The sequence below is a fragment of the Ipomoea nil genome, unplaced genomic scaffold (genome assembly GCF_001879475.1).
Source record: "Ipomoea nil cultivar Tokyo-kokei standard unplaced genomic scaffold, Asagao_1.1 scaffold2957, whole genome shotgun sequence".
Lineage (NCBI taxonomy): Eukaryota > Viridiplantae > Streptophyta > Magnoliopsida > Solanales > Convolvulaceae > Ipomoea > Ipomoea nil.
In genome coordinates, this window is record NW_017619385.1 from 48,363 (window position 1) to 64,388 (window position 16,026).

The window sequence follows — 16,026 nt, forward strand, 5'->3', positions numbered from 1 at the left end:
TATAATTTTGTGTTCTATAAAAATAAAAAATACTTGATCAATGGAAGCTCAAAAATATTATTATATTAAAAAATTTAAAATATTATTATTTTTTCTATTTTTTATTTATATTTATAATAACATAATTTTTTCTCGTGCATCGCGTGGGTGAATTACTAGTAAACCTTCAATAGTGTAAATACTTTATTCCTTACATTTCAAGTATAAGTTTTACATTTTTATGACTTGACCCATTCTATAAACAAAGATATGTAAGATGGTTGTAGACAAGTGTTTACAAGTAAAACCATTTTTACTCAATCCGTTTATTTACCACTGTTCTAAAACATTTTGTTTGTAAAAAGGTTAAGAATTTGTAGTTTTTAATTAATTAATTAATTAATTTGCCTTTAGGTAGTAAAGCAAAAGGCTTTGAGAAAATGGAAGGATACTTAACAGGGAAGGAGCTTCCCCACATTCTTAATTCAAATAACCAATGAATATAAATTCCTTTTCTATCTTGCTTTTTATTTATTTATTTTTGGAGGCAGACCAACCTTGAAGGCAGCCAGCTTGATTTTGCCTTTTCTTCTACAAGTCATGGTTTAATCTAATACTTGGAGAGGTTTAATATGGATACTTAACAAATTTCAAGAACAGCTTCAACAATATAATTTGTCAAATCATATATACAGGCTTTTGAGCTCTACATTTTACAAGGAATGTATATTTTTATGCTTCATCATAATGGGTATTTCTAAGGACTAAAGATACTGAACTGATTGAGAAATTGCATCCTGCAGATATTTCAAGGTTCTTTGATGTTGTTGGAACCACATAAACCAAAACTCAAAATGGTCTTCTGTCACTACTTGCACGTACTTCTCTGATGGATTCTTCAAATTCTTACTTTCATTTGCTCTTTTAATTTTAGCCATTGGGATTAACACCTTATAATGCACTCTCTTTGACTTCCCACTAGAAGAAGGGACTCTGATTGATCTCTCACTAAGAAAACCAACCTTCTCAGTAGAAACAAAAAGTAGGCCAGCCAATGGACCAGCTGTTGTGTATAAACAACATTGAGAAACCTTCAACAGTTTTTCACCTTCTATAAGACTGAAGTTGTTCTTGAACATCTTTTGAAAGCCACCTGCTCGGAGAAGCTTTGCCCCTAGTATCAGCTTGCCCTTCACACTGTCTGTTATCTTTAAGGAGGTAGTAGTCTTACCATTTCTTGTTTTTGATGGCTTTGAAGAGAGAGATAGATGGCATTGGGTGGCAGAATCTGGAAGAGCCCATTTTCTTGAGCTCTGATTCAATAAAACAGCCCAGTTCATTGGAACCTGGCTCTCAATTCTTGATTTGATGGTCTGATTTTGCTTCATCTTTGACAAATTTTTATTCTTTGTATTGGCAAGGATAACAAGAAATTATCTTTGCTAAAGGGTGAGTATGTAGACTTGAATGAGCTGGTTTCTGGGATAAGTGATTCTTTCACAAATAATGTATGTGTATTTATAGGGGCCGGGGTTAAGTAGGGAGTTGGTGGATCAATCTGATGAGTCAGATTTATGTCATCATGAGACAAAAATGTGAGAAGATGACTATAAACCCTTTTAGAAAAGATATCATACATATTATTTAAATGATTAATGTGGACATTAGCATTACATGATGAGTCAGAAATGATACTAGTCCCTGTGTCAAAAAGTAGTTGGGTGGTGCCTGCTCTTAATTAACAGGTAGATGATATGATAGGTTGACTCAGCATTCTTATGTTGATAGCTTGCATGTGATGTAACCAACTGTTGGGCAGAGGTTGGTAAATGTCAAATCTATCACCCGGTGACTATAGGATTGTTGGGATAAAGGACTTAAAAGATCAAGTCTAGCACCCAACATCTTAAAAATGTGGAGCAGTATAATAAAATAAAGTTATGCATTCGCTACTAGCTATACGTACCCTTTATCTTAATGGTAAGCGTTTGATCCTAACACCACGTACTTACAATCTTGAATTCATGAAATAAAATCTTTGTTTCATGTAATGGGCTAGGGAAAGTTCCCACATGCTAGCATGCAGGTGAGGTCAGTCACAAGTTGTGAAAAACCAGCTAGGTATAAGTTTAAATGCTTATCTGCGTCACCACCATCTAAACTTACTTTTCTCATATTTTGATGTGTAAAGGTGTAAGTTTTAGGTCAGCCATCCCAATCACACAAACACTGTCAAGAACGTTCAATGTTGACAGTTGAATGTTAATTTTGAGGTCTTTGAATTCATAAACTTCAGTTTTGTGAATAAAGAATTCGATCTGATGGCAGAACTTTAAATTGGCGGACAAACTGGATGGACCTATTTTGGACAAAACACAGAACTTTCACAAAACACTCTAATGCCTTTGCAAAAGAGTCCACCTTTTATCCAGTTTTGTTCATCTTGCAAACTGAAGAATTTGTTTACCTGCATTTTCATAACACCTTATCACTCAGACATCTTTGGTAAAGTAAGGGTGAGTAGATTCAAATTAAATGAGCTATATAACTGATTCTTATGTAAATATGTATTTATAAGGAAATTAGGCAGTTGGTGCATGTTAAGTGTTGATAGGATAATGAGTCAGATTTAGGTCATCATGAGCCAAAAAGATTTAATCAAAAGATGACTTTTGAAATCCTTTTAGAAATTAAAGATATCATATATGATATTAATTTATGGAGTATTTTTTTTATCCATAATTTGTGAATATTGGCATTTTAGTAGTGCTTAATTTTCACAAAGGGGTCTCTCATTACTTAATTGTTATACTATGAATTAGGATTTATGCATTATGAATCTTGGTCTAAAAATGAAGTGTATGTAATTAATATGTGCTTTTGTGTTAATATCACAGTACAGGATTAGACAGGTTAATTAGTTTGATGTGGATACTTTTGGAAAATTTCAACTTCATAAAAAATCAGTAAATAAATCTTATATACAGTAGTTCACATTTTACAATTATATTTATATGCTTGATTCTAAAGAATACCTCTAAAGATACTGAACTTGAGAAATTACATTCTGGAGATATTTCAAGGTTCTTTGGTGGTGTAGGAACCACATAAACCAGAACTCAAAATGATCTTTTGTGACTACTTGTATGTACTTCTCTGATGGATTCTTCAAATTCTCACTTTCATTTGCTCTCTTAATTTTTGCAATTGGGATTGATACCTTATAATGCATTCTCTCGGACTTTCCGGTTGAACAAGGGATTTTGATTGATCTATCACTAAGGAAGGCAAGTTTGTGAGTCGAAACAAAGAGTAGGCCAGGCATTGGACCAGATGTTGTTGATAAATAACATTGAGATGCCTTCAACAGCTTTTCGTCGTCTCTAACAGGGCTGAAGTTGTTCTTGAACACCTTTTGGACGCCTCCTGCTTGGAGAAGTTTTGCCCCAAGGATCAGTTTGCCCTTCACAGTGTCTGTTATCTTGGGTCTTAATCTCACTGCACCATTTCTTAGTTTTGATGGTTTTGAAGGGGGATACAGATGGCATTGGGTGGCTGCAGAATCAGCTGGAAGTGCCCATTTTGTTGAGCTCTGATTCAATAAAACTGCCCAGTTGTTTATGGGATTTTGCTTCATCTCTAACTTACTTTTGTATTAATTCGATCTCAAGGATAACAAGAAATTATCTTTGCTAAAGGGTGATGAGTAGAATGGAATGAAGTGTTTTAATTCTGGTACACAACTAATTCTTCCATGAGTTATATATAATAGGCTAAGTGGGCAGTTGGTGGATCTTAAGTACAGTTTTGAGTTGGATGAGTCAGATTTTGATCATCATGACCCACAAAGGTTACGAGATGAGATGTACAAGTCCCTTAGCTTTCAGAAAGATTTAGATAGCGTATCTGCTTTTGTTTTAAAAAATTATTTAGCATTTTGAATTGGTAGTAGGAGGAGAAGGATGTGATGATATGATGACTCATCTTTGATTCATGTAATGGGCAATCTAGCTAGGGAAACATCCCACATGCTACTCACAACAACCTGGCATTTCAATGCTTATATGCAATTCATGGACTTAGACCTTAATGAGATTTCAAAGTATAAATTTAATATTCAAACACCAATAAGTCCAAATCAAAAGAGACCCAACATTTTGAATAATAATGTATTGAATATATACTTTAAAATTTTTTTAAACTGTAAGTCCATGGGAAAATGTTTTAATGCATAAAGATCAAATTCATGAGAAACAACTGAATTTACAAATTCAAACAATATCACACCAAAAGGATATGCTATAATTTGTAAATCAAAATCTCACAAACCCTAATTGCATAATTAAACTTAATATTATGCACTTAATGTGATTGAATGCATAAAACAATCTAGAAAGTATGAACCAACTAAAGAATATGAATTTACACTAAATATTCATTTATTCATACTTGATCAAATATGGGCAATCATAACTCAAAGAACTAAATGAATTATGGAATTAATGGCAATAGTCGATTGCCTAGCAAACATGTTTTTTCAAAATTACTAAATTGATTCAAAATCACTCTCCATAACTCAATTAATAATAATAATATTATTATTATTAATGGAAAAATTGCAAATAACCAAAATAGCAATAAATAGCCATAATAATATTATCACATTAAGTAGGAGACTAAATATGGAAAAACAGTGGTTAAAACCGCTAACATTTATAAACGTTTTCGGATAAAATTTTGAAAACTTAATAAAATTTGAAGTCCGAAAAATATTAATGTCCAGAAAATTATTTTCTGAACTGGAGTATTGTCACATAAATTTATTTGGAAACAGTTGAAGGTGCATAACTGAATACCATAACAATATTAATGTCATCATTAATTAACTAATTATTAATAGCAATAAGTAACATTATAATCACTATTAACATTAGTAATGACAAACTAAAGTATGGTAATGCACTTTTAATGTTTTCATTTTTCTAAAGATAAAATATGTGACTAGTCCAAATTAGCGGTTAACTGTAACTGTAGCACTAATTATCAATAATAACCATAAAAGATAATTAATGACTAACCTTAATGATGCAAACCGCATCTGCCCATTGCGCTAACAACGATGACGATCCACAAGAGAAGAAAAAACTCCAGAATTCTCCCAATCTTCACTATCGGTGTCAATAAACCCGATGCAGCGTCCAATAGTACGTTAAAAATTTATTGGTAGGACTTAATTACCAACATTAATAGTCATGTAAAATGAAGTGGTAATCATGCCAATGTACCAAATATAGCAAATTACCATGAAATAATAATTATTATGAAAGGTAATAAAATAAGATTAGTCCCTAAACTTAATAACAGTAATTAATAATGCCGAATTTAACTTAATAAATTGCAAAACTATAATTAAGGGATACCAAATATTAATCTCAATTTGCCACATAATAATTACCCATGACTATTATGATACTTAGGGAGACTGAAGTTAAGGTAATAACCAAATTACCATTATATAGACAATATACTAACTATATTGTTTTTGCCCTAAAATTAAAGACTTAATATTATAAGGCCCTGAAAAACTATTGATAGATTAAAAATTTAATCAACTTAAATAATAGTTATAGTTCTTAATGGCCAAAATAACAATTAAATCCTTAAATCCTTAATGTCTCAAAACAGACCAAGACAATAATTATAGCCTTTAGTCACTCAAATTAGGCACATAAACCTCAATGACCCAAGTGAATTATAACATGAATAAAAAAAATGGTCTAAATATAGACCCAAAACTTAATATTATTACCAACGATGAATACCAAAATATGGAAGTTAGTAATAATTAAAACTTAATAAACATGTTATAAGGAGCTATAATTATTATTAAAATATCAATCAAAATGGTGGGATCCATACTTTAATGACCCAAGATAGGTCCCAAATAGCTTGTTCAAAATAGGTTCTAAAGTCCCCAAGACACATAGAACTAAAATGTGTTCAAAATTAAGAGGAAACCAAACAAGCTGCTTTAGTAAGTCATAATGTCCAAAATTGACCTAAGGATCCAAAATTGAACGATTTTTAATAATGAATTTATGAGTTAATAATCTGCTAAATCCAACCTTAATGCATGCTTTTATAAATGTATAATTATAATAATAAAATAATATTTAATAAATATACGTAGCATGCTAGGATTTGCAAATTAATACATTATTAACTCATATATACTAAATAAATTGCAACACTCTAGGCAATTTATTTTGCACCTTAACATTAAATTAAAATTCAAATAGCAAATTAAATAATATTTGCTCCAAATTGAATAATAATTTAATAATTAATTAAGGAAGAATTAAACTGAACAATTAAGGTAGAAGAAGTCTAAATATGATGATGGATCAACTAAATCTAGCCCAAAACCAAAATCAGGCCCAAGAAGATTTTCTTTTTTTGTTTAGTGTTGGACCAGGTCTGCCCAATGGGCCTGACCCGGCCCAACCCTCATGACCCATCATCATCTTCTTCACGTTAATCAGCCCTAGCAGCTGTCCGGAACTACGAGGGAGAACAGCAACAATCCGGAGCCGGCGCCGCCTGGAGGAGGAGAGGGAGCAATGATGTCGCCGGAAATCCAGCTTCACCACCGCCGTTTCTCTTCTTCGCAGCGCCAACGTCCGCCGCCTGCTCTCACCGCGAAGCCACCGGAATGCTCTCGTCGTCGATTGGAGCTTGAGGAGCAGCGACAGCCCGTCTCCAGCGTCGCCTGAAGGAGGAGGAAGCAGGACGTCGACGGGAAACCCAGCATCGTCGCTCCAGGTCGCAACGCTAGCACTGCCGCTGTCATCTCCGAGTCGCAGCTGCAAACAACCGCATGTTCTGAAAGCGGAAAGCACCGGCGATCTCCTTAACCTGCAGCCGTCGTTCTCTCTCGTCGCCGGTAGGAGTCGCCGGAAAACGCACCCATAGCCGTCGGTTCGCCAGTAGCAGTGGCCGGCCAAAAATTGGAGGAAAACTGAAGCTCCTTCTTCTTGTTGTTACTGTTGCTTCACCTCCAAACAGAGAATCGTCGAGGTTAATCCAAAACAGTAAGCAAACAATTCCAGGCATATATTTACAAAAAAATTAAAATCGCCCTCAATGTTGAAATTGAATCAATGATTCAAAAACAACTAAAATTAATTTTTGGCCGTCTTAAACCAATTACAAATAATACATTCAAAATATACATAATATTTTGCTTAATTATATCAAAAAGATATATTTTCTATGCATATTTTGACGAATTAAAATGAATGTAATTGAAAAACAAAGTATATACAAAACTTAATGTATATGAAACAAATTAATGTTGATTATAGGCAATACAATCAACAAGGCAGAGATTATAAAGGCTCTGATACCAAATGTTAGATATACAATAGTCTAACCATATGTACCATAGTATACGAGAAACCTAACCTCGTATGATAGCGGAAGCGTAGCCGTATTGATCTCTAGCCATAGTTGATGTTCCTGTTGTGTTGCCTCTTAACGGTAGACCGTCAGCCATGTTTTGCCTCAGACCTGACTCAGAACCCTAGATGGTGTATTGGTGTCTACTGAGCGGTCTGAGCACCGTAACTGAATGTGCTATCTAACCCATAATCCTGTATCCCATCAATCCAGGTTATATTAGGCACAGAGTTTGGTTGACTAACAACTACTAGTTATTAAGTCCAACCAGACCACTTAATAAGCCTAGTCAACTTGCACCACTTAATTAATACCCTAATATATAATATATAATATATATTATTAGGGAAAATCTTACAATTCACTGCATCATCATCATCGATCACTACAATGTAACATTACTTCAATTTTCTCATATTTGAGGATGTGTAAAGGCACAAATTTGACCACCCTTAGCTTCCAAATGACATCAACCTTAGCTTCTCTACAAATAGATTTGAGGCCGCCAGCCGACTCAGTTGTCTGATCTGGACCTTTAATTAATTTTGTGGATTAAACATAATTCTATGATAGGATCGAGCCCTTCTTCAATTGTTATGCCATGGACCCGGGTCCACCTTGCAAAGTGGACCATTGTCCAAAACGGCAAAACTAATAAATAAATAAAAAAATATTTCCTTCTTTGTCGTTAACTTGCCATTTGTCTTCAGAATTTATACTTATATATTCATAATCTTGAACTCTATATTCATCTTTTTTAAACTCTATTTACAATTACAGAACTCTTATCAACAGTAGAGTTGCACTCGGGTGCGAATGAAGCGCCCAGGAGGAATATGCGAATGAATCAGTGCGCGACACGTGTCTAGATCTAATGGATTAAAAAAAAACATGGTGGCATTTTCGTAAATAATTGAACGTCGAAGTGCAAGTAAAATGTATTACAAGTGCATATATGTAAAATGTATTATAGGTGCAAGTAAAATTTACACTGAGCATCAATACTAAGTGCACCTATAGTTATAAGTAGTTGCACCTAAAGTTATAAGTAGTTGCACCTATAGTTATAAGTAGTTGGACCTAGGTGCATGAATGTTTGCGGGTGGTTTTCACGGGTACTAACTACCCGCATAAATGTTTGCGGGTGGTTTTCACAGGTACTAACGAACTCCTCCGCAAGAATGAACACAAATAAGTGAATGTTAACAAGGTAAAATTACATGCACTTATAGGTGAAAGTAGGTGCACTTGTAAGTGATTTTACCTGCACTTTTTACTTGCACAGGTGCACCAACTACTTGCACATATAACACATTTTACATGCATCGAGGACACGTGTCGTGTGCTGATTCATTCTCATATTCACTCCTGGACACTTATTCACACAGGAGTGCATCCAGGGACGGAGCCAGAAATTGGATTGAGGGGGGGGGGGGGGGGGTGAAGAAGTAGGACGGATTCAAAAAAAAAATTCCAATAAAAGCGAAACATTAAAACAAAAGAGATAATTTTATAAAAAATAAATAAATTACCTAAGAATTTTTTTTTTTTTTTATAACCATTACTTAAGAAATATAGTTGTAAATATTATTGGATATGTGCGAAAAATAACACACATCGAAACTTTATAAAAATATTCATAACAAAATATGAAACATAATTAATTTGAAATAATTTGACTAGAAAATACATTATAAATTACACATTAAATATTAAAAAAGTGACTGTGTTGAAGCCATAGGAGAAGGACTCAAAAATATGTAAAACTATGTTAATGCAAGAATTTGAACCCAAGACCTTTCACATTAACAAACACATGCCTTACCAACTAATCTAACTCCTTACCTATTGACATTTACTAGTTTTTTTTTTTTTTTTTTTTTTTTTAACTAAAACATATACTATATATACATATAAACATACAAAGATTATATATGGGGTGGGGGTGGGGTGAGGGGGGCAGCTGACCCCCCCTGCCCCCCTTTGGCTCCATCCCTGAGTGCATCCCATCAACAGTATAACACAATTATTTTTGAATATATATTCACAATTTTTGAACTCTATATTCACAAAAAAATATATATATCATTGGCTAAAGAAACAGTGCTACTGACGGCACCGTTATTCCAGACGCGCGTTTTGGACTTGAGTCCACATTGCAAGGTGGACCTGAGTCCACGGCATAATTTGTCGCACTTCTTATGGTATGTTTCGTTCATGGGTTTACACACTAAGGATGTGTTTGGTGAGTCATTTTTCAGAAAACATTTTCTTTTTCGGTGCTTGGTTGCATTCGAGAAAACTGTTTTTGGTGTGTTTGGTTCATTTTTTTTCGAAAATGAGCAGAATTAGGAAGTGCCTGTTTTGTTGATCTCTGATTCAATAAAACTGCCCAGTAGTTGATGGGAATCAGGTTCTCTCAATTCTTGATTTCATCTGATTTGCTTCATCTCTGACTTACTTTTGTTCTTTTGTATTTGCAAGGACAACTAGAAATTATCTTTGCTAAAGCCTATAAGGTGAGTAGGCTCGAATGAACGGATGATTTCTGGTATACAACTGATTCTTCCATAAATAATATATATATATATATATATATATATATATATATATATATATATATATATATATATATATATAGGGATGCACTCAGGTGGGAATAAGTGCTCAGGAGGGAAATGCGAACGAATCAGCGCGCGACACGTGTCTAGATCTAATAACTTAAAAAAAAATGCAGTGGCATTTTCGTAAATAATTGAACATCGAAGTGCAATTAAAATCACTTACAAGTGCACATACTTTCACCTATAAGTGCATGTAATTTTGCCTTGTTAGCATTCACTTTCCGCAAACATTCATGCACCTGGGTGCGCTTATAACTATATGTGCAACTATTTATAACTATAGGTGCAACTACTTATAACTATAGGTGCACCTACTTTCACCTATAAGTGCATGTAATTTTGCCTTGTTAGCATTCACTTTCCGCAAACATTCATGCACCTGGGTATGTTTATAACTATATGTGCAACTATTTATAACTATAGGTGCACCTACTTATAACTATAGGTGCACCCACTTTCACCTATAAGTGCATGTAATTTTGCCTTGTTAACATTCATTGATCTGAGTTCAGCGGGTAGTAATACCCCTGAAAACCACTCGCAAACATTCATACACCTAGGTGCAACTACTTATAACTATGTGTGCAACTATTTAGAACTATAGGTGCAACTACTTAGAACTATAGGTGCAACTAAGTATTGATGCTCAGTGTAAATTTTTACTTGCACCTATAATACATTTTACATGCACTTGTAATACATTTTACTTGCACTTCGATGTTTAATTATTTACGAAAATGTCACCGCATTTTTTTAAAAAATCAGTGTTTCTCATCCATTAGATCTGGACACGTGGACAAATAAAATTCATTCCTATTTCGTGTCTGGGCGAAGCATTCGCACCTGGGTGCGACTATATATATATATATAGGTTAAGTAGTGGGATGGGCAGTTGGAGGAGTCAGATATTGATCATCATGACCAAGAAAGGTTACAAGATGGGATGAGATTTATAATTAGTCCCTTTCACCGTATCTGCTTTTCTTTTAAAAAATTATATTTCTAAAAGATTATTGTGAATTAAAAAAAGTATGGGCCCTGTATGAAATAGGAGGATGTGATCGATGATATGATGATTCATCTTTGGTTGATTCATGTAATGGGCAATCTAGCTAGGGAAACTTCAATTCCCACATGCTGCTCACAAGAACCAGGTATTTGAATGCCAATATGCAATTCTTACTTTTATCATGTTTGATGTGTAAAAGGCAGAAATTTATGACCTCAAATCAACATGGCTTGTCTAGAAAAAGGTGAGAGGCCGCCAGTCGGCTCAGTTGTTTTTGAGGATTTGAATGCTTATCTGCAATTCACTGCATCATCATCATCACTTCAATGTATCATTACTTTTCTCATGTTTGAGGATGTCTAAAGACACAAATTTGACCACCCTTCCAAATCACATCAACCTTAGCTTGTCTACAAAAAGATTTAATTTGAGCCCGCCAGCCGACTCGGTGGGATGGTCTGATTTGGACCTTAAATTTTGAGGATTAAACAGAATTCTATGCTAGGATCAAGCACTTCTTAATCTCCCCAAGCTTTCCGAGCTCATTTTGACATTTGACTTGCACCTCTGCATATGAGAATGTCTTCATATATGTTACAAATTCAAATTGTATATATTGCTTGTTAGGAATAATTGTTGTATAGATTTTGATGATGTTATTAGATGTATTTTAGGAACTTAGATTCGCTAAATATTTTTCTTTGCAACTGCCAATGTTGAAATTACTGTATATATAGTATATACTATGCTTGAAAATGAGTGAATTCCATTTTTGGTCCTACTGTTATAGGAGCGTTTCCAATTTCAGTTCACTTTTAATTTTTTTTGCCACTTTACAACCACTGTTATTGAATGTGTTTCACTTTTAGTCCACCGTTAATATTTCCGTCAAGAGGCCGCATAATCAAATGGTATTTTGGTCTTTTTATGTTTGTCTCTTTTCTTTTAATCCAGACGCTTCGTCCTCCTCCTCCGATATTCGAAGATGGCTCTTCGAACAACGAGAATGGGAAGTCAAAGCTACATCATTTCATTCGTTCCAACATGGGTCGCTTAGGTTTCTTAGGTTTTAGGTTTAATGTTCTCATTTCTTTAGTCAAACATAGTCTTGGATGAGAAGAAAGGTCAAAGTATCCCTAGATTACACGGCCTCTTGATGGAAATATTAACGGTGGGACTAAAAGTGAAACACATTCAATAATAGTGGTTATAAAGTGATAAAAAAAATTAAGGTGGACTAAAATTGGAAACAACCCTATAACAGTAGGACCAAAAAAGGAATTCACTCCTTGAAAATCGTAGTAAAAAGTAAAAAAAAAAAATCATTGTAATATATCTTGTTTTTGTTAAAAAAAAAAAAGATCTAGCCAACTGGCAGCCTCAAAACTTTTTCTAGACAGGCCAGGCAAGTTGATGTGAGATAAAAAAATTTCTGCCTTTACACATCAAACATGATAAAAGTAATGTTTTGATGATGCAAAGATTGCTGATGATCAGATAAGCATTCAAAGATTTCATTTGTTGAAGGGCAAAGTATTATGTGCGATGAGAAAGCCACCCAAAAAGTTGCAGTAAAACACTAACACATGCTTGCATGCAATCAGCATAGAGAACATGAGTCACCATATCATCATCCCAATATGGTTTTGAAATAGAAATTAAAAACAAATGAAAACCCCATATTTCTCTTATTCTAGCTTTTAAACTTTTTGGCTCATGATGACCAAAATCTGACTCATCAAACTGAAGCTTAAGATCCACCAACTGCAGACTACTTAACCTATATATACATTTTACTTATGCAAGAATTGTGAATTGGTAAAGAAGTGATGAATTTACATTATTCAGAAGAGATATTTATACTACAAAGGTGAAACTAAAACTACTAAACTCAAGGTAACCACAACAATAAATACGAAACAAACTTAACAAACTAACAACAACCAAGCACTATATTATCTCTTATCATGCCCCCGCAAGATGGACAGCCGTCCGGCGAGGCCAATCTTGGACACCAGAAGCTGAAAGCGGCGCCGTGGTAGAGGCTTCGTAAGAGCATCAGCCAGCTGATCATCACTTGCAATATTAGAAACACGAAGTGCACCACTCTGGACACGCTCACGAATAAAGTGAAAGTCAAGAGCAACATGCTTCATACGAGAATGAAAAACTGGGTTTGCACAGAGACTGGTTGCGCCAAGATTATCGCAATAAATAATTGGTTTCTCCGGGAGAGAAAAACCAAGCTCGCTCAGGAGAGATGAAATCCAAGCAAGTTCCGCAGCAGTACCAGCAACAGTGCGATATTCAGCCTCCGTAGAGGAACGGGCAACAGTTCGCTGTTTCTTAGAACTCCACGAGATAGGATTACGTCCTAAGTAGACAATATAAGCTCCTGTAGAGCGGTAATCATGCTTGTCACCAGCCCAATCAGCATCAGAGTAAGCATGAAGTTGCACCGGTGAATCAGCAGAAAGGAAAATACCATGATCCAAAGTTCCGCATAAATATCGAAGCAAACGTTTCAGTGCCGCCCAATGGTCTACGGTTGGTGCTGCCAGAAATTGAGAAAGTTTATTAACAACGAATGCTACATCTGGTCTGGTCAATGACAAATACTGCAAGCTCCCAACTAGTGCCCGAAACTCAGACGGGTTCGAAAGAGTGTGTCCGGTTGTAAGATGTAGTGGAGGAGAAATAGCCATAGGTGTGGCCACAGGTTTAGCATCCGCCATCCCCGCACGACAAAGTATGTCATAAATGTACTTCCTTTGGTTGAGAAAGAGGCCGTGAGAGCAAGGAGACACTTCAACACCAAGAAAGAAGGAAAGAGAACCAAGATCCTTTAAAGAAAACCTGCGAGCCAGACAAGAAATAAAGGAGCAAACAGATTTTTCATGTTTGTCGGTTACAATTATATCATCAACATACACAAGGACATAGACAGAGTCCGAGTGATGAGTATAGTAAAACAATGAAGTATCTGCCTTCGAATTTTTAAAACCAATCTGCAGAAGGTAATTACGCAGCTCAGTGTACCAAGCCCGAGGGGCTTGTTTCAGACCATACAACGACTTTCGTAACCGACACACATGCTGAGGTAGTGCACGATCAATAAAACCGGGAGGCTGAGTCATGAACACATCTTCATTCAAAGTTCCATTCAAAAATGCGTTGTTAATGTCCAATTGACGAGTTACCCACACATGAGTAACAGCTAGACTTAAGACCAGCCGAACAGTCGATGGTTTAACAACCGGACTGAAAGTCTCAGTATAATCAAGCCCCGGTCGCTGAGGAAAGCCTTTGGCAACCAGTCTAGCTTTGTATCGAGCAATGGACCCATCTGGATGATACTTGAGGCGGAAGACCCATTTGCAACCCACCAGATTGTGAGATGGATCGGGGGGGACAAGATCCCAAGTCTCATTATGAGCTAACGCTGCAAACTCATCCTTCATGGCTGCCAACCAGTTTGGATCCTGCATAGCTTGCTTAACAGAAACAGGTTCAATAGGAACAACTTGAGCTGATAAATTGAGTTTTTGAATGGGTTTAAAAATGTTGTTTTTCGACCGAGTGACAACGACACGTGGGGCAGGAACTGGTACAGAATCTGGTGGGTCAGGAGGAGAAGTAGCAGGAGATGAAACTTGACTCGTTTGTGAGCAACTAGAGGGAGAAGAGTGGGATGTAGAACCAGGCAGAGATGGTGATGGAGATGACTGAGTATTTTGAGTAGGAGGTGAGGGGAGTATAGGTGATAGAGGGGAAGTTATAGGGGAATTTGGAGGAAGATTGTGTAGGGGTGGCGGTGTGATGTTTTGGTAATGTGGTTGCGCCGGTGAATGGGCGATGGGAAGAGAGATAGAACACCACTCACCTGCGCTGGAGGACGAAGGGCGGGAGAGGTCTTTAGCAATATGTGCAAATGGGAACCACGCTTCAACAAACCGTACATGTCGAGACACATATATACGATTTGTAGTTGGTTCTAAACAATAAAAAGCATGTTGAGATGCCCCGTACCCGACAAAAACACAAGGTAATGAACGAGACTGAAGCTTGTGGACAGTATATGGTTTGAGCCATGGATAACACAGACATCCAAAGCTGCGAAGACTAGAGTATTTTGGTTCACTACCAAAGAGTTTAGAGTAAGGGGAGTGATGGTTAAGAGTTGGTGTGGGAAGGCGATTAATGAGGTAGACTGCAGTGGAAAAGGCAAGAGTCCAGTAACTAAGTGGCATGGAGGCTTGGGTAAGAAGAGCAAGACCCGTCTCAACGATGTGACGGTGTCGACGCTCCGAATACCCATTATGCTCGGGAGTGTGTGGCGGAGAGGTGAGATGAGAGATGCCACTTAGTGTTAAGAAAGATGACAAGGCTTTGTACTCACCACCATTGTCAGAGTACAAGGTTCGAAGTGTTTTATTAAAAAATTTCTCAACAATCAACTTAAAGCGTACAAACACATCATATGTGTCAGACTTCCGCTTGAGTGGATACAACCATACATATTTTGTATAGTGATCTACAAAAATAATATAGTATTTGTAATTATCAAAGGAATGTAGTGGAGAAGTCCAAACATCACTGAACACAACCTCAAGCGGTTCTGCTGTAGTAAGAGTGGAGTTTTTAAAGGGAAGTTTATGACTTTTATTGCTAAGACATGCATTACAATGTGACTGAGCAAAAGAATTAGAAATGCCTAAACGAACCAATAGTTGGTCGAGGATGGGAGCGGAGGGATGACCTAAGCGGTGATGCCAATTATTGTCACAAACCATTGTGGTGAAGACATGAGTAGACACACTAGGAGACGTCGGCCACTCATAAACTCCATTTTTAGATGGTCCGGTTAGGAGGGGTGCCCCCGTCTGAATGTCCTTAACACAAAAGGTAGTGGGTGAGAACTCAATAAGGGAATTATTATCACGACAAAATTGTGAA

The 16,026-nt window shown here is 36.0% G+C and overlaps 2 protein-coding genes across 2 annotated transcripts; both read right to left on the reverse strand.

Annotated features, from left to right (window-relative positions):
• Positions 1–619: 619 nt before the first annotated feature.
• LOC109162610 (GEM-like protein 4) lies at positions 620–1,481 on the reverse strand. Its single transcript, XM_019311290.1, has one exon. The coding sequence runs from the start codon at positions 1,365–1,367 to the stop codon at positions 744–746; it is 624 nt and encodes a 207-aa protein (XP_019166835.1). The 5' UTR covers positions 1,368–1,481; the 3' UTR covers positions 620–743.
• Positions 1,482–2,935: 1,454 nt separating this feature from the next.
• LOC109162603 (GEM-like protein 4) lies at positions 2,936–3,738 on the reverse strand. Its single transcript, XM_019311283.1, has one exon. The coding sequence runs from the start codon at positions 3,614–3,616 to the stop codon at positions 3,017–3,019; it is 600 nt and encodes a 199-aa protein (XP_019166828.1). The 5' UTR covers positions 3,617–3,738; the 3' UTR covers positions 2,936–3,016.
• Between the last annotated feature and the right edge of the window lie 12,288 nt (positions 3,739–16,026).

Excerpts from the sequence above, each read along its gene's own strand:
- LOC109162610 (XM_019311290.1), bottom strand. The coding sequence starts at position 1,367 with ATGAAGCAAAATCAGACCATCAAATCAAGAATTGAGAGCCAGGTTCCA.
- LOC109162603 (XM_019311283.1), bottom strand. The coding sequence starts at position 3,616 with ATGAAGCAAAATCCCATAAACAACTGGGCAGTTTTATTGAATCAGAGC.